Raw genomic sequence first — 17,152 nt, 5'->3', positions numbered from 1 at the left:
TTACAGGCGTGAGCCACCACGCCCGGCTCAGCTAATTTTTGTATTGTTTTGTAGAGATGGGGGGTTTTGCCATGTTGGTCCGGCTGTCCCCTGGTCTTTACCTTCGTAAATAACACGCTTCTTCCTGGATTGATCTGCTGGTTTCATGTCAGGGTGGTTGAGACTACCTCCCTCCCAGCCACCCCCTGCACCTTCACCTTCCACATCCTCAGTGGGCTTATGTTTTCCGCGGGAGTAGGTCTTTGTTGGTTGCTAAAGCAAGTAATATGTTCAGTTGGGCTTTTCTTTTATCGCTCTTTCTTCCCTTAAAGCTAATTAAGTTGTTTTTCACCATTAGCCTGGTTTTCTTTTCTTTTTCTTTTTGAGACAGAGCCTTGCCCCGTTGCCAGGCTGCAGTGCAGGGGCTCGATCTCGGCTCTCTGCAGCCTCTGCCTCCTGGGTTCAGGCAGTTCTCCCGCCGCAGCCTCTCGTAGCCTGGTTTTCTTTTACCTGTTTGCTTTGTTCCTCACAGAGCTCCAACGTCTCACACACCTGTCAGTTGTATTTCGCACAGGTTTAAATAAATCCATCTCTCCCTAACCACTTCCCCCCAAGACCCGCGTATCCCCTCCTCCAGGTGGGACTGGTTGTGCTCTGCCCTAGAGGTGGGGCTGTTATCCCAGAGCGTCCGGTCCTTGCTGCCCGGGGCCTGCCTCGATGTTTCCAGTGTGGCCATCCCTTCCTCTCCATGCTGTCAGAGGAGAGCTTCTGGTAGCTTTTGAAGAAGTAGATGATTGTTTTGTTGGCGGGGGGGTGGTCCTTGATTGTCTGAAAATGAGTTTATTTACCCACATAGTTAGGAATTTGGTGGGGTATAAAAATCCAGATTGAAAATCTGTATTTGTAGGCCGGGCACAGTGGCTCACGCCTGTAACTCCAGCACTTTGGGAGGCTGAGGTGGGCGGATCACCTGACTTTGGAGTTCAAGACCAGACTGGCCAGCTTCGAGAAACCCCATCGCTATAAAAATGCAAACATTAGCCAGGTGTGGTGTTGCAGGCCCGTAATCCCAGCTACTCGGGAGGGTGAGGCTGGAGAATCACTTGAACCCTGGAGGCGGAGGTTGCAGTGGGCCCAGATGGCGCCGCTGCTCTCCAGCCTGGGCGAGAGTGAGAATTCATCTGAAAAAAAAAAGAGAGAGAGAGACAGAAAGAGAAGGAAGGAAGGAGAAAGTCTGTGTGTGTTCAGAACCGTGAAAGCTCTGTTTTCAGTGCTGTTCTCAAAAGATGGCCGGTTCGCTGGCCGCTGATGCTCTGTGGTGGTTTCTGTCTGGCAGAAGCCTCACATTCTTCTTGGTGTGAGATTTCCTGATTTCCCTGTTGACCAGGGGTCTTTCTGTTTGTTCGTCTTGGTGGGTCCTTGCTGTCTGAACAGCTTGGTTCTTTTAGTCTCGGGTTTTGTTTTTGTTTGTAATTTTCTTGTTAATGTTCTTACATTATTGTTTCTTTGATAATATTTTTCATGTTTTATTTTGTTGGGTATTTTTTTTGTTCTCCTTCCAGTGTCGCCTGGGTTCTTGCTTGTCCTCCTGTTTTTCCAAGTTTTGGCTTTCTTTATGAAAGCTGTGTCTGGCTCAGCTTCAGACTCCGCGACGGGATTTTTTGTTTGGATCATCCCGTCTGCATTTTATATGGAATTTTTTGTTTAGCTTGTCCCATCTGTGTGTTTCTTTATTCTTTTTCTCTTTTTTGTTTTCTTTTAGAGCTCCAGGAACATTGATAGATTGTCCTGTCTGTATTTTTCAAGGGCTGCTTTTTGTTTGAATTCAGGTTGTTATCATTCAGGGCCCTGTTCTGGTTTTCCGGTGCGTCAACTTCCCCGAGGACGGAGCAGGGTGGCAGCGATCTCACGTTGGGGTTCCCATCAAGTCTCTTTGTTCTCAGAGGCGTGTGTTTCTCTTTAAGAACAAAGCGGCCGGCAGCCCTGTGTGAGCTCCGCTCCTCATCCAGGGAGGCCTCCTGCCCAGTGGCCCGGCGAGGAGTGGGGCTTTTCTTTGAGGTGTGGGGGCCCTGAATGCCAGTATTTGAGAATTCTTCTGGTGCTGTTTACCCAGAAAAGATTCCTGGCCTCCCCCTGGGCAGGGGTTCGGGCTGGGCGGAACCGCAGGGATTCCCGCTGCCCAGTCGGCAGGCTGTGACTCAGCCCCCTCTTCAGCTTGCCCGGGGCCCCTTGCTCTGCTGGGCCTGCCTCTCTAACTGCCGGGGCCCTTGTATGCCAGTTCTGGGAGGAACGTTCTGATCGACTGCAGGGTGGTGGGGGATCGGAGTGTGTGGCCTTCCCCAGGGCGCTGCCCATCTCAGCTGCCGAGGCGGACAGTGCGGGTGTTGAGTGGCCGTGCCGGCCAGGCTTGGGTTCGGACGGTTTCTGGTTTTTGGATCAGAGTTTATTACGTGGTGAGTGGCTGAGTACTGATTTGGGTTTCTGAGGGCCAGTCAGACTCCACAGGTGCCCCCTGTGACAGCTGGAGCTCGTGTCCTGAGCCAGCCACTGGCCGCTTGAGTGTTCCGTCTGGCTGCTTTAAGAAGTACCTGGGCGGACAGGTGCGGTGGCTCACACCGGTAATCCCAGCACTTTGGGAGGCCGAGGTGGGCGCATCATGAGGTCAGGAGATAGAGACCATCTCGCTGTAACACAGTGAAAACCCTGTCTCTACTAAACATAGAAAAAGTTAGCCGGGCATGGTGACACACACCTGTAGTCCCAGCTACTCGGGAGGCTGAGGCAGGAGAATCGCTTGAATCTGGAAAGAAGTGAGAAGTGGCACCTGGGCTCACCCCAGATCAATTTGAACTCTTGGCTTCGTTCCCATTTAGCATCTGAGTTCCTTTTCCAGGTCCGTCCAGCCATGGAGTCATTAGAACATTCTAGAAATGTCACTAAAATGTGAGGGGTTAATAAGTGTATGAGGATACATCAGTGGCTCTTTGTTTGGCCACCTGCAGCTATCCTGGCCCAGAAGCTGGGCCGCCTCTTCCTGCTTGGAGGAGCAAAGTGCAGGTCACTCCTGCGACCGAGCCCCATTCCTCCTGGGCCCTGGGGCCTCCAAAGACACGTCCTGCTCTCTGCTCTTCTCTCTGCCAGCAGCCTCTGGCACTGGCCATGAGGATGCCATGGCACCGTGGGGGAGAGCACAGGCTTGGGGGTAGAGACCAGTGATGGCTCTGCAGAGCTCAGCCTCAGAATGGTGGCGTGGTCCCGGAGAGGCCACGGCCAGGGACAGCGGGGCGTTCTCATGCTGCTGAATTCCTTCCTCATGAAAGAAATAGGCCATCCTCCTGGGAGAGTGGAGCGCTTGATGACTCACAGAGACCTGGGGGTGTTCCTCCCAGCACCAGGCCCCTCCTGGGTTCTTGGGGTACATCTGTGAAAGAAGGCCGATTCCCTGCCTTCCTGCACAGTCCCCGGCGGGGGCTTCTCGGTGCTGAGATGCATGGGGGACTGGTTTCTGTGTGTGGAGACGCAGGTGCCGCCTTGGCCTGGTGGGAGGCAGCTCGCTGGGCTCCGCACGCTCATCCCTGATGTGAGTTTCATGCCCCTTGACCAGGAAATACTTGAACGTCCTCCAGAGAGAAATTAGGCACGTCATGAATATGTCCAGGCGGTACCCACTAATCCTGCCCGGCCTGTGGGCCAGTCAGAGACGGAGCCTCCCAGGCAGCCGTGAGCTGGCGCCGCAGCAGGGATTGTGGCGTCGGAGTGGCCTGCGGCTGACGGCCCCAGTGCCAGCGCGGATGGGGTGCAGTTCCCCCGGTCCTGAAGAACACGTGGCCAAGAAGCCCGAGGCAGGGAGCGTCCCACGGGCCAGAGGGTGGCGTTCCCGGCAGAGGACAGTCCTTCCGGTGCCACCGTCTCCTTTTTCACATTGGAATGTTCTTTGTTTGTGAAGGGATAGCGATGGTCACGATGGTGGTTTCTTGTTTACGCGACAATATGTAAAGATGGGCATCTCTAGGTGGGCTTTTGTGGCGTCTGAACTTCTCCCTGTGATACTGCAGTGAGCTCGGCAGCCCGTCCCACCAGCTACCACACCTGATCATTGTCATAAACTTGTCCGGGGAATAAAGACTGGGTGGGGAGGGTCCTGGGCCCCCATAGGTGAGGAGTGACCTCAGGCCCCACCACGGGTCAGCAGCACCACTGGCCTGTACCTCCGCGTGCACCACACCCCTGCGGCCGCCGTGGCAGATCACTGCAGGCACAGCAGTCCAGGTGACACGGCTGCATCCGCTTCTGGATCTGGGGCCAGAAGTCCAAACAGTCCACGAGGCTCCATCCCTTCTGCGAGCAGAACTCTTCCCGCCTTTCCACGAGTCCTCCCTGTTCACAGCCACAGCCCAGCCTCTCTGCCCCTCAGCCTCCCCCTCCTCTCACGAGGATGCTGTGAGGGTCGCCTGCTGTTTTGAGATCCTCAAGCCCACCTGTGTGCCTCCCTTTCCTGCTGTGCGAGGCGATGGGTTCACAGGTCCCAGGGATTCGCATGTGGACGTCTTTGGGGGGTAATAAATGATTCACTTGTATGCTGGGTCGCATCTCTCTGAGCTCACCCAAGGCCTTTAAACCAGGGCCGGGGGCACAGGTTGAGCAGGCAGGGGAAAAGCGTCAGGTGAGGAGAGGAAGCTGCCTGGAGCTTGGGTCTGCGCAGAGCCTGAGAGGGTGTGGAACAGTGGCGGAGGGCTGCGTCGGGAAGCGGGTGTTTGGGACTCAGGAGAGCCGTCCTGCGCCACAGGCAGATGTGGCTGATCTCCTGGGTGTTACCCAGTGAAGACCGGAAGATCCACGTCTCCTTTGCCGCCCAGAAAATTCACAGCGGATTCCGAGAGATAGAAGTCAGGTTGGGACAAGTAAGCGTAGCCAACTCGAGAGGGAGTTGAGAGGAAGGTGTTCACTGGGGGCTTGGGCAGTCCCGATGGCTTCCTGGAGGTGGTGACCCGGTGGTGAGAATTTGGCCTCGTCTCCCCTGGTTGTGCCTTCTCTGGCTCCCCGTCACCATTTCAGGTCTCCAGGCCTTGGCACTCTGGGCTGGAGCGGCTTCCCCTCCACCCTCCCGCATGGTCAGTTGGAGGCAGGCTCCAGTTTCCTCATGTCTGTGCCTGGCCCACAGTGGGCCCCGGCCCCCTGGCAGAGACTCAGTGCACTAGTGGGTGGCCCCCTGAGGGCTGGTGAGACCCTGGCGCTGGGAGTGCAGGGGGAGGAGCAGCCTTGCTGGCCCCGACCTGACCGCCCGGCCCCGGGAGGTGGCAGCAGCAGCCCTGAGTTCACCGCCCCCCTCACTCTCCTCTTGGCCTCCACAGGCTGGGTGCCCTAGGAGGTGCCAGCAGCAGCCCTGCCTTCTGAGCCATCTTCACACTCCTCCACAGGTGTCTCCCAGTCTGCTGAAGCCCGGAGGCCAACACCATGGACTTCCAACATCGCCCTGGGGGCAAGACCGGGAGCGGGGGCGTGGCCTCCTCCTCCGAGAGCAACCGTGACCGCAGGGAGCGCCTCCGGCAGCTGGCCCTGGAGACCATCGACATCAATAAGGTGGGGGCCGCCTGGGCTGCGCGATGCATTCCCCGGGGCTGGACGCTCCTGTTGCCGCCCAGCAGCCGCAGCTCCTGTCCAGCCACCCCAGACAGCAGGCCCTCTGTGGCTCTGAGCCCCGGGTGGAAATGGTTTGCTCTGTGCCATGCCGCCTGTTGGGCATCATTCAGTTTTTGGAAATGGAGAGAGCTGGTGTCAGTCCAGTCAGATGCAGTGAAGGATTTGATTTTACCTTGTGCAGAGGCGGGGTGAGCCGGGTCCCCCTCAGCACCATGGACGTCGGGGCTGCAGCATTCTCTGGGCTGGGGGCGTCCCGGGCACTGCAGGGTGCCAAGCAGCATCCCTGGCCCCCACCCACTCCGTGCCAGGAGCTCCCCCATCAGGACAAACACAGGTGTCCCCAGACATTGCCTGGGTCCCTGTGAGGGTGGGTCCCCAGCCGAGACCCTGCCAGTGTGCGCTTCCTTAGACTTTGAACTCCACCAGGATCCCCCAGGGCCGTGTCGCTGACATGCCCCACAGGCCTGGCCTGCAACATAGGCTTTGTGACTTTCCTTGTCTTCCAGATGAGATCACGGTGGAGGGGTGCCACGCCGCAGGGGGTGGAGTTAGGGTTTGAACTCCAGGGTCTGAGACGAGAAGTGTCTGCCCGCTTGCCCCAGCTCAGGGCCTACGGATGCGCGTGGCCTTCCATGTGACCCGTTTGCTCTTCTCATGCCTGTGTCTGCCTTGTGCTGACCCCTGGCCTGGTGGCGGACGGCTCCCTGCGTCAGGAGTGATGGGCGCTGCTGTCCTGGCTCTGCCTCCGTGTCTCAGAACCACCAGGAAGGTGGTGTCGGGGCTCCCTGGGAACCCCCCCTGCTCAAAGCCTAGGCCACAGCCCCAGGTGGCCACACGCGTGCTCACGAGGCCCCTCGCCGGATCCATCAGGAACAGCCAGGCCTCCACAGAAAGGGGGTCCCACCTCTGAGGGCCCGAACCGCAGGGCAGGCCATGATCGTCTCTCTAAGGGGGTACCTGTTCTTCCCCTCCAGGACCCATACTTCATGAAAAACCACCTGGGCTCCTATGAATGCAAGCTCTGCCTGACGCTTCACAACAACGAGGTGCGGCCTCCACCGGCCCTGGTCGGCTTGGGGTTTGGGGACAGGGGCGGGTTGAACAGCGGACAGCTGGGGGACTGCCCGTGTCTGTCCCTTCGGCCTCAAGTCACCCGCGTTTCCCTTCCACTCCAGGGGAGCTATCTGGCACATACCCAGGGGAAGAAGCACCAGACCAACCTGTGAGTACCTCGCCCCCGTCTCATGTCTGCTGCTCCAGCAGCGCTGGTCTCTGCGAGCCTCCAGGGCCACAGCTCCGCAGCGGGGAAACCAGCCTGGCCTGGGCCTCCCTGGGCGCTGGAGTAAGGTCTCTGGGGAGCATTAGAGAACATAGGCTGTATTGCTGAGGCGGGTGGATCACCTGAGGTCAGGAGTTTGAGACCAGCTTGACCAACATGGTGAAGTTCCACCTCTACTAAAAATACAAAATTTAGCTTGACATGGCAGTGCACAGCTGTGATTCCAGCTACTCTGGAGGCTGAGGCAGGAGGGTCTTGAACCTGGGAGGCGGAGGTTGTGGTGAACCAAGATGGCGCCATTATACTCCAGCCTGGGCGACAAGAGTGAACCTCTGTCTCAAAAAAAAAAACAAGAGCAGAGGCGTGGAGTTGTGGGAAGGGCTCCAGGCAGGGACAGTGAGCAGCGTGACAGGAAGAGAACATCCCTGTCTCACCCGTGTCCTGGTCCAAACCCCAGCGCCCCTCCCCGGCCCCCGGCCCTCCTCATCCCTTGGTTTGTAGTGAGCTCTGAGGTCAGGGGCTACTGGTGCCTGGGCCTGTGTCCCTGGCACCTGTGCGTAGAGGGCCCCAGCACCACGTCCACTCTGCCCGCAGGGCCCGGCGAGCGGCCAAGGAGGCCAAGGAGGCCCCTGCCCAGCCCGCGCCTGAGAAGGTCAAGGTGGAGGTGAAGAAGTTTGTGAAGATCGGCCGCCCGGGCTACAAAGGTGAGTCTGCTCTGCGTGAATGGGTTCCCTGCGCTCCGGCGCAGGAGCCGCAGCCCTGAGACCCTCGTCCCTGAGCTGCTGCTTTACGGCCTTGGTGGCCATCCCTCACCCGCTCACAGCATCTGGCGCTGTGTCTGGGAGCTGTCAGGCTGGGCCCGATAAGCACCCATCTCACCCAGTGGCCCCTTTCCCAGCGGAGCCCCAGTCTGTGCCCCCCTTGCCCGGCCGCCTCTGTGCCTCGCATCCGTTGTTGTGGAAGCTTCTGGGAATTCTTGCCAAGCAAAAGAGTGGAAGTGGGGGTGTGGTGAGCCTGATGCCTCTCTCCCGTTAACCTTGAAACTGGGTTCCACTCCTCTTAGCCTCAGAAGGAAGAGGACGGGGTGAAGCGGCTATTGGGGGCTCCCTCTGGGACCCTCAGCAGTGGACGTGGTTGCCGGTGACCTGGTTCAGAGAGCTGGGAAGCGACAGAGTAGAAGATAGACGTGTGTCCGTAGGGGTCGGGAAGGCGGGCAGGCTCCCCGCCACGTGTCCTTCAGGGAAGGTGGGGATGTCCTGTGTGCCCGGCCTCCTGACAGCAGCCTGTAGGGCAGAGGCCCAGGGCAGGTGTGCTGGATGACGAGGGCAGTTACAGTGGCAGCCCCGGGCCGGGAGGCCCTGACAGGTCCTGGGCTTCGGCTCAGGGTAGTGGGGAGGCAGGGGGCTTGTGAGCGTGCATGCCAGAGGCTGTGTGGAGAGCCAGGTGGCCCGGCAGGGACTCAGCCCCCACCCCAGCAGCCGTTCCCGGGGTTCAGGCGGCTGACCTCTGGTGGGAAGGGTGTCCTCCCTCACTCACCCTGCCACGGTGTGGGCCCTGTTCAGGCAGCCCCACTTGAATCCCAGAGCAGAGTGCCGAAGGGCCCTTCCTGCCCGGTGGCCCTGACACTGGCTGGTGGTGTCCCAGCTCCCTAGGGTGAAGGGCTCTGGGAATGGGGACAAAGGAGCACCCACCTCGGTCCCTGGCTGAGTGACCCCGCAGGTAGCTCAGCTCTGGCGCACCTGTGCCTTCGCTATAGCAGCATTCCAGACACCGAGAGTAGCGGCAGAGTCCAGCGGCTGCCTGGAGCCCCAGGGCTGCTCCCGGGGTCCCGCCCTCTCAGTGGGTGGCACTAGTCCGGCCCAGGTCCCTCAGCTTCGGGGGGGGCAGGCGGCTGGGACCTGAGAGCCTTCTGTGTTGCAGTGACCAAGCAGAGGGACTCGGAGATGGGCCAGCAGAGCCTCCTCTTCCAGGTGAGCTCAGGGGTCCAGGCGGGGGCGGGGGGGGGGCTGCCACAGGCGTGCGTCCGTCCGACAGGCGGCGCTGCGACCCAGCCGTGTCTCCGCAGATCGACTACCCTGAGATCGCCGAGGGCATCATGCCGCGCCACCGCTTCATGTCTGCCTACGAGCAGCGGATCGAGCCCCCGGACCGGCGCTGGCAGTACCTGCTGATGGCTGCCGAGCCCTACGAGACCATCGCCTTCAAGGTAGCGTGGCTGCGGGGGCAGGGCACCCCTCCCATCGGGCTTCCTGGCTTTGTGGGAGGGCGCCTGCTTGGACTGCATAGTGCCCGTGGAGAAGGGAGAGCCGGCAGGGCTGAGCGCCGGGCGGTGAGGCCTTCGCCAGGTGACCTCCGTTCCCGGGCCAGGCTGTTGGGGGGCTTCCCGCAGCCTGCGCCCACGCCTGGCCAGGGTGGCCATCAGTAAACAATGTAGACAGTGACTGCGCAGGGTAGGGCTGGCAGCGAGCTGGCATTGAGGCCGGCTCTGTTTCACTCCAGACTGAACCCTGTGTCAGGAGGGTCGTGTCAGGCCGGGGCCTTCCACTGGGCTCCCAGGGCGTGGTCCAGGCCAAGGAGGCTGGTACCTCGGGCTGCGTTGAGCCTCCTGCCTGATGGCGATCCTGAGGTCGCAGGGACCAGGAGCCCTCTCTGTCCCCCGCCCTCCCAGGTGCCAAGCAGAGAGATCGACAAGGCGGAGGGCAAGTTCTGGACCCACTGGAACCGGGAGACCAAGCAGGTCAGTGGCTGACCTGGGTACCTCGACTCCCTCCTGCCCGGGCCCTGGCAGCCCAGTCCCCAGCCGCACCTGCTGAGCCTTTTTCGTCTCTCTAGTTCTTTCTCCAGTTCCACTTTAAGATGGAGAAGCCCCCGGCTCCGCCCAGCCTCCCAGCTGGGCCCCCTGGGGTGAAGCGGCCTCCACCCCCGCTGATGAACGGTCTGCCCCCTCGGCCACCACTGCCGGAGTCTTTGCCGCCGCCCCCGCCAGGAGGCCTGCCTCTGCCACCCATGCCCCCCACGGGGCCTGCGCCCTCAGGGCCCCCAGGACCACCCCAGCTACCCCCGCCAGCTCCAGGGGTCCACCCCCCGGCCCCAGTGGTGCACCCCCCCACATCTGGGGTCCATCCCCCAGCTCCTGGGGTCCACCCCCCAGCCCCTGGCGTCCATCCCCCAGCCCCTGTGGTCCACCCACCAACCTCTGGGGTCCACCCCCCAGCTCCCGGAGTCCACCCTCCAGCCCCCGGGGTTCACCCACCAGCTCCTGGGGTTCACCCACCAGCCCCTGGGGTTCACCCACCAGCCCCTGGAGTCCACCCACCAGCCCCGGGGGTCCACCCACCCCCATCAGCAGGAGTTCACCCCCAGGCACCAGGGGTGCACCCAGCAGCCCCGGCTGTTCACCCTCAGGCCCCAGGGGTGCACCCACCAGCCCCAGGGATGCACCCTCAGGCCCCGGGGGTCCACCCCCAACCTCCCGGGGTCCATCCGTCAGCTCCTGGGGTCCACACTCAGCCTCCTGGAGTTCATCCCTCAAATCCTGGGGTACACCCCCCAACTCCCATGCCCCCAATGCTGAGGCCCCCACTTCCCTCCGAAGGCCCAGGGAACATACCTCCCCCTCCCCCCACCAACTGAGAAGCTGCTCCCTTCCCAGCAAGCCTGGCCCAGGTGCTGCTGCCTTTCCCATGGAGGGAAGGCTGCTCTTTTGTACTATCCCGGCTCATTAAACGGCCTCCCCCAGCCCTGAGTGCATGGATTCCGCAGCGCCGCCCTCCCGTGTGAATGCTGTGTGGGAGTGCCAGGCACGGCACCATTCCGCATTTGGGCGACTGGGGAGGGCCTGGGGCCCACCGGGAGACACCTGTGGGAGCCTAAGAGGCAGCTGTGCCCTGGAGGTGGCCTGGTGGACAGACCCCACCAGCCATCTAGGAGTATGTCTGGGGTCATGTCCTGAGGAGGGAAGAGCAGAGACTCCAGGATATCCTTGGGGTCTCCGGATAGCCCACTAGCTGTGCGGAGGGTGAACAGGGGACAGGGAGCCCCTGCTGACTTGGGACCCTCCTCCTCGAGGCCCAGCACCCAGGACATCTGGTTCCCCGCCCCCCAGCGCTGTGTAGTCTGGCTGCACTGCTGTGCCTTCTGGGGACGGGCCCTCAAGGACAACGTGTTGACACATTAGGCCCAGCTCTATCACTGCCGGGGAGGGAGATAGGCTGCCGGCGACAGAAAGGGATCTTTGAGAAGGCCACTTTGCCTGGAGTGTGGGCGCCGGGCACTGTCCCCCAAGGTCGCGGCAGAGGATATAGGGACCCGTCTGCCTGCACAAACACCCCACCTTCCACTTGGCCCACTTAAGGCGGGCAGCCCAGTCCCTCGCATCACCCACAATGCAGGGCCCGCCTCTCGCCCACCTGGCCCTGGTGCTGTCTGCCCTGGGGGCTCTGCTAGGGACTGAGACCCTTGGAGTAGAGGAGCCAGCTGTGGCCACTGGTGGCCTCATCTTTGGAGAAGACGTGGACTGGCCGCCAGGCAGCCCCCAAGAACCTCTGTGCCTAGTGGCACTGGGTGGGGACAGCAATGGCAGCAGCACCCCCCTGCGGGTGGTGGGGACTTTGAGAGGCTATGAGCAGGCCTTCCTGGGAGCCGTGCAGCAGGCCCGCTGGGGCCCCCAAGACCTGGCCACCTTTGGGGTCTGCAGCCCCGGCGACAGGCAGGCCGCCCTGCTCTCTCTGCAGCGGCTGGGGGCCTGGCTTCGGGGCCCTGGGGGACAGCGCCTGGTGGTCCTGCACCTGGAGGAAGGTACGTGGGTCCCAGCCCTGAGCTTGGCATCACTGACCTGGTGGTCCTCCTAGGGAGGATTAGGGGCTGGCAGAGCCCCCACCCCGGGCCAGAAGGCTGTGGTCTTGCTCCTGGGTCGGCTGTGAGTCTGTGGCCTGGGAGGTGGGCACCACTCTCTGTCCTGTCCCTGAAGCCCAGTTCTCAGACTTGTGCCTGCTGCAGTGCCAGAGACATGCCCATCTCGCCACCCATGAAGAAGCAGCAGGGCGCAGGGACCTTCCTCCCCACAGCCCCATACCCAGGCAGCCTGTTCTCAGGGCCACTACCCTGGGAGACTCCCTAGGGGGAAAGGGCTTCATCGGGAGCCCCAACCCAGAGACTGCAGGGGGGCAGCCCCACCCACAGCCTCAGACTCCATCCATGCCTGCCCGGTTGTCACCGCTCCCTGGCTGTAGGAAGGCAGCGAAGAGAGGAACCCTCGTACCCCCACGAGGTCCCCTGCACAGCGGCCGGAGTGGCAGGGATGGACCCCAAAGGCTCCCAGAGGCATGTGGGAAGGTCCTGGCCTTCAATGGCTCAGGTGTTCCCTGCTGTCTTGGCTGCAGTGACGTGGGAGCCGACACCCTCGCTCAGGTTCCAGGAGCCCCCGCCTGGAGGAGCTGGCCCCCCGGAGCTGGCGCTGCTGGTGCTGTACCCTGGGCCTGGCCCCGAGGTCACTGTGACGAGGGCTGGGCTGCTGGGTTCCCAGGTACCAGGGAGTTTCATGGGGCAGTTCCCCAGCGGCAGCAGGGGTGTGGATTTGTTGCAGGGTCTGTGGTGCTGGGAGGAAGGGGCGGGTCGAGCCAGGCTGGGTAAGCCTCCACCCAGCCGGGCTGAGGCCCTGCTCTCCGCAGAGCCTCTGCCCGTCCCGGGACACCCACTACTTGGTGTTGGCGGTGGACCGCCCCGCGGGAGCCTGGCGCGGCTCCGGGCTGGCCTTGACCCTGCAGCCTCGAGGAGAAGGTAGGTCCGCGTGGAGATGGACGGGGCGCTAGGTCGGCTGCCCCCGGCTCCCAGCCCTTGAGCCAGCCCCCGCCCCCCCACCGCAGGCGCCCCCCTGAGTACGGCCCGGCTGAAGGCGCTGCTATTTGGCGACGACCGCCGCTGCTTCACTAGGATGACCCCGGCCCTGCTCCTGCTGCCGCGGTCCGAGCCTGCGCCACTGCCCGCGCACGGCCAGCTGGACACCGTGCCCCTCCCTCCACCCAGGTGCGCGCAGGCCCGGGGGCATGGGGCAGGACCAGGCGGTGGTGGCGTGGCCTCGCACCCGCCCCCAACTCTCCCCACTGCGGGTTCCAGGCCATCCGCGGAGCTCGAGGAGTCGCCGCCCAGCGCAGACCCCTTCCTGGAGACGCTCACGCGCCTGGTGCGGGCGCTGCGGGGCTCCCCGGCCCGGGCCTCAGCGCCGCGCCTGGCACTGGACCCGGGTGCGCTGGCCGGCTTCCCGCAGGGTCTGGTCAACCTGTCCGACCCCGCGGCGCTGGAGCGCCTGCTGGACGGCGAGGAGCCGCTGCTGCTGCTGCTGCCGCCCGCCGCGGCCACCGTCTCCGGGGACCCCGCGCCCCTGCAGGAACCCACGTCGGCGCCGTGGGCCACGGCCCTGGTGCGCCGCGTGACTGCCGAGCTGCAGGCGGCGGCTGCCGAGCTGCGCGGCCTCCCGGGTCTGCCTCCGGCCGCAGCCCCACTGCTGGAGCGCCTTCTCGCGCTCTGCCCAGGTGGCCCCGGCGGTTCCCTGCGAGCGCTGCTGCTCCTGAAGGCGCTGCAGGGGCTGCGCGCGGAGTGGCGCCGCTGGGATCCGCGCGGGCTGGGGCGGGCGCAGCGCAGCGCGGGGGCCACCGCCGCCAACGGGCCGTGCGCGCTGCACGAGCTCAGCGTGGACCTCCGCGCCGAGCGCTCCGTACTCATCCCCGAGACCTACCAGGCCAACAATTGCCAGGGCGCGTGCGGCTGGCCGCAGTCCGACCGCAACCCGCGCTACGGCAACCACGTGGTGCTGCTGCTGAAGATGCAGGCCCGCGGGGCCGCCCTGGCGCGACCTCCCTGCTGCGTGCCCACCGCCTACGCGGGCAAGCTGCTCATCAGCCTGTCGGAGGAACGCATCAGCGCGCACCACGTGCCCAACATGGTGGCCACCGAGTGTGGCTGCCGGTGACCCCCGCGCCGCGCGGGCCCCTGTCCCGAGGGGCTGGAGGCGCCCCAGCTCTCACCCCTTCCCATATTTATTCCGCCCCCAAGCATGCCCCCAATAAAGACCAGCAAGTAAACGGTGGGGTGTCCTTGCGTGTTAGGGAGCCCGATGGCCTCTCCTCCCGCGCACGCCCGGGTCCGCCCCATCGGCGCTCAGCTGTTCTCTCCTCTGCCTGAAGCGCCCCAATACCGTCTTTGAGGCCCCGGACTCGGAGCCGGGTCCAGGCGTAAAGGAGCAGGTGACTCTGTGGCCGCAGCACTCGCTTTATTTCGCCACAGCCGCGGGGCGTCGAGAAGGGGTCCCTGGGCTGGTGCGCGGAGCGCGGGCCGGCTCAGTCCCGCCCCTTGCCTGCGCGGAGCTTCTGGCGACTCCGAGGCCGCTCCTCCTCGTCGGGACGCCGCGGGGAGACCCAGACCTGCCTCTTCTTGGGCTCGGCGTCCCTGGAGTCCCGCGCCCACGGCCTGTGGCTCCCTTCGCGTGACTCCCAGCGCCGGGGTAGGGCTTCCCGGGGCTCCCTGGTGGCCCGTGGCCTCTCCTCCTTCCGCGGCCTCTCTTTCTTCGGCCTCTCCTCCTTCCGCTGCTTCTCCTTCCGCGGCTTCCCCTCTCTCCGAGGCCTCTCCTTGGGCCCCCGGTCGTCGAGGGGCGCTCCGTCCTCGCCGGCGGCCTCTCCGGTGGCCTCACCAGGCTCCCCTTCGTCCTTCTCTGCAGCCTCCCGACTCCTGGGAACCTTGGGTCTGGCCTCTACCTCGGCCGGGGACGCAGGCGGCGCGGATGGGGGCGCCGAGGCCTCCAACTTCGGCTGCAAGGCAGACACAGTGGGGTTCTGGGGTGAGCGTCCCCCTTCCCCCCGGCCCGGGCTCCTTCCCTGGGGATGAAGGCCTCACTGCCCGCAGTCACTGGAAGGAAGCGCTTACCAGCGGCGACGATGGCTCCCTCGGGGCCGAGCCTGGCGGGACCCAGGGCTCTAGCGCAGGCGCATGGACTGCAGCCTCCCCAGCCACGGCGTCTACAGCGACAGGGTCAGGACCCGAGTCAGCCGGGCCGAGGCTCGGACCACACTGTCCGTCCTCTCTCGCCCCTAGACCCCCCCTTCCAGATTGTTGGAGTGAGGTTCCCCTGGATACCGCTGAGGCTAAGGATGCCCCCAGCTGTGGGAAGGGACTCCAGGACTCTGCGGAGTGCCCCTCCTCCGAACCTCGCCCTTTCTTTTCTATTTATTTATTTAATCTGAGACGGAGTTTCGCTCTTGTTGCCCAGGCTGGAGTGCTCACCGCAACCTCCGTCTCCCCGGTTCAGGCGATTCTCCCGTCTCAGCCTACCGAGTATCTGGGATTACAGGCGCCTGCCTCCACACCCAGCTGATATTTTTGTATTTTTAGTAAGAGGCGGAGTTTCTCCAAGTTGGTCAGGCTGGTCTTGAACTCCCGGCCTGAGGCGATCCACTCGCGTCCGGCTCTCAAAGTGCTGGGATTACAGGCGTGAGCCACCGCGCCCGGCCGGAACCTCGCTCTTTCAATTGGTTATTCTCCCCCCGCGCCTGTAGGAGACCCCTAGCAAGGGAGGGGTCGCAGGAGGTGCCCCGGGAGGCGCTCCCGAGCGGAGCCGTCCCCAAAGAGGGCGCAGGAGGACAGCGGCGGAACGCTCCGCGCGAGGAGGGGCTGCGCGAGGTCCGTCCGGAAGCCAGAACCTCCTCTCGGCGGGGGGAATGGGCCCCGCGCAAGGTCCACCCGGGGTGACAGGGGCGCGCGAGGTCCATCACTTAAGGGAAGCGGCACCAGTCTCAAGCGGCACCAATTATGGGGGCGCGCAAGACCCAGCCCCGAGAAGGCGGCTCCCAGACCCCACCCTCGCGACCAAGGGCACTTCCCTGGAGGAGACGGCGCGCAGGTGGACCCCAGTCCCGCCCCACCCCTGGGGAGCCCGCGCTCACCGCGGCACAGCTGGAAAGCCGAGCCCAGCAGCGCCACCAGCGAGGCGAGCACCAGGCACTGGTTGAGCGACACGTCTCCCCAGGGCAGCTCCTCGCTCGGGGCTGGGGGCGGCGGCGGCGGCTGCGGGGGCGGCGCGCTCTGCGCCTTCTTGCGCGCGGGGACGCTCCGAGGGCCTGCGGGGGCAAGTGCGCGCTGCGCTGTGGCCGCTGGTTCCGCGTCGCCCCTTCCCCGGGCGCAGAGGCCAAGAGGGAGGCGCGCGCCCTGAACCCGGCCCTGGGCGCAGGTGAACCCAGCCTCGGGTGCCCAGCAGCTGCCTGGGGCTGCCCAGAGTTTCTGGAAGAGAACTTCCCGGAGCTGAGTGGCTTAGCGGGTATTGGCAGGAATTAGCGGAGGCTCCCGGCCCGTCTCCTCCTGCCTGCCACACTTCGGCACCACTCAACCAGGACACCCCCCACCCTTCCCCAAATCCAAGGACCCAGCTCCCGGGACCTGGGCCTCACACCAGTCGCACCCACCCCACACCGCACCCAGGCCTCCTGCAAACTCACTGGCTCCGGCTTTCAGCCTCTCCTTCCCCGTTCCTGGGGTCCCTTTGGCGGCAGGTTCTTTCTCCTTTTCCATCTTCTTCGGCCTGGTGTCCACACTGCGACCCTCAGCCCTCGACTCCTGAGAGTCCTGTGGGAATCATGAGACGTTCCGCCTGTTTCCTTCCAGTGCCAAAGCCTCCCCGTGGGCTTTTGAAACCTTCCTCCCGGGGCCAGCCTGCCCCCAACTCTCCAGACCTCCTCAGAGGGCTGAGGGGTCCCAGCTACTCACGTGGGACACGCTCCCGCTCCCGGAGTCGGCCAGCCTGGGTGTCCCTGTGGGAACAGAGGGAGAGTCAAGGTTGTGGGGACCCCCAGGCCAATCAACCCTCTTCCCTGGCTCTGCTGCGTGATGTTCGGGTGACTATCCCCATCTTATAGATAAAAAGCAGGCGGAGGCCAGGCCGGTGGCTCACATGGAATCCCTGCACTCTGGGAGGCTGAGATGGGGGATCACCTGAGGTCAGGAGTTTCAGAGCACCCTGAGCAACACAGTGAGACCCCATCTGTGCAAAAAAAAATTTTTTTAAAGAAAATAGCGGCCGGATGCGGTGGCTCACACTTGTAATCCCAGCACTTTGGGAGGCCGAAGCGGGTGGATCACCTGAGGTCAGGAGTTCAAGACCAGCCTGGCCAACATGGTGAAACCCCATCTCTACTAAAAATTCAAAAATTAGCTGGGCATAGTGGCGCATGCCTGTAATCCCAGCTACTCAGGAGGCTGAGGCAGGAGAAT

General features: G+C 63.5%; 3 protein-coding genes across 3 annotated transcripts in view; 2 read left to right on the top strand and 1 right to left on the bottom strand.

Annotated features, from left to right (window-relative positions):
* Positions 1 to 10,659, top strand: part of SF3A2 (splicing factor 3a subunit 2) — a 12,827-nt gene extending 2,168 nt beyond the window's left edge. The window contains exons 2-9 of the mRNA XM_017507481.2: positions 5,397 to 5,559; positions 6,594 to 6,665; positions 6,795 to 6,841; positions 7,493 to 7,602; positions 8,819 to 8,868; positions 8,964 to 9,104; positions 9,567 to 9,635; positions 9,731 to 10,659. Of these exons, the coding sequence (XP_017362970.1) occupies positions 5,434 to 5,559; positions 6,594 to 6,665; positions 6,795 to 6,841; positions 7,493 to 7,602; positions 8,819 to 8,868; positions 8,964 to 9,104; positions 9,567 to 9,635; positions 9,731 to 10,531 (1,416 nt within the window). The 5' untranslated portion in view covers positions 5,397 to 5,433 and the 3' untranslated portion in view covers positions 10,532 to 10,659. The remainder of the gene's footprint in view (positions 1 to 5,396; positions 5,560 to 6,593; positions 6,666 to 6,794; positions 6,842 to 7,492; positions 7,603 to 8,818; positions 8,869 to 8,963; positions 9,105 to 9,566; positions 9,636 to 9,730) is intronic.
* Positions 10,660 to 10,787: 128 nt separating this feature from the next.
* Positions 10,788 to 13,980, top strand: AMH (anti-Mullerian hormone). Its single transcript, XM_037731021.1, has 5 exons — positions 10,788 to 11,695; positions 12,280 to 12,422; positions 12,568 to 12,676; positions 12,763 to 12,922; positions 13,013 to 13,980. The coding sequence occupies exons 1-5, from the start codon at positions 11,284 to 11,286 to the stop codon at positions 13,863 to 13,865; spliced, it is 1,677 nt and encodes a 558-aa protein (XP_037586949.1). The 5' UTR covers positions 10,788 to 11,283; the 3' UTR covers positions 13,866 to 13,980.
* Positions 13,981 to 14,148: 168 nt separating this feature from the next.
* Positions 14,149 to 17,152, bottom strand: part of JSRP1 (junctional sarcoplasmic reticulum protein 1) — a 12,557-nt gene continuing 9,553 nt past the window's right edge. Inside the window, exons 4-8 of the mRNA XM_017507373.2 lie at positions 16,649 to 16,692; positions 16,381 to 16,507; positions 15,832 to 16,005; positions 14,816 to 14,907; positions 14,149 to 14,700 (exon numbers count right to left, since the gene is read on the bottom strand). Of these exons, the coding sequence (XP_017362862.2) occupies positions 14,233 to 14,700; positions 14,816 to 14,907; positions 15,832 to 16,005; positions 16,381 to 16,507; positions 16,649 to 16,692 (905 nt within the window). The 3' untranslated portion in view covers positions 14,149 to 14,232. The remainder of the gene's footprint in view (positions 14,701 to 14,815; positions 14,908 to 15,831; positions 16,006 to 16,380; positions 16,508 to 16,648; positions 16,693 to 17,152) is intronic.

Source organism: Cebus imitator, unplaced genomic scaffold (genome assembly GCF_001604975.1).
Source record: "Cebus imitator isolate Cc_AM_T3 unplaced genomic scaffold, Cebus_imitator-1.0 Scaffold375, whole genome shotgun sequence".
In the NCBI taxonomy this organism is placed as follows: domain Eukaryota; kingdom Metazoa; phylum Chordata; class Mammalia; order Primates; family Cebidae; genus Cebus; species Cebus imitator.
The sequence above is the reverse complement of the archived record's forward strand: the minus strand, read 5'-3'. Positions and strand labels throughout refer to the sequence as shown.

What these genes read in the sequence shown, in the direction of transcription:
- AMH (XM_037731021.1), top strand. Translation starts at nt 11,284, where the DNA reads ATGCAGGGCCCGCCTCTCGCCCACCTGGCCCTGGTGCTGTCTGCCCTG. An exon ending in GGTCCTGCACCTGGAGGAAG is followed by an intron (nt 11,696 to 12,279) that starts GTACGTGGGTCC and finishes TCTTGGCTGCAG; the next exon opens with TGACGTGGGAGCCGACACCC. An exon ending in CCTGCAGCCTCGAGGAGAAG is followed by an intron (nt 12,677 to 12,762) that starts GTAGGTCCGCGT and finishes CCCCCACCGCAG; the next exon opens with GCGCCCCCCTGAGTACGGCC.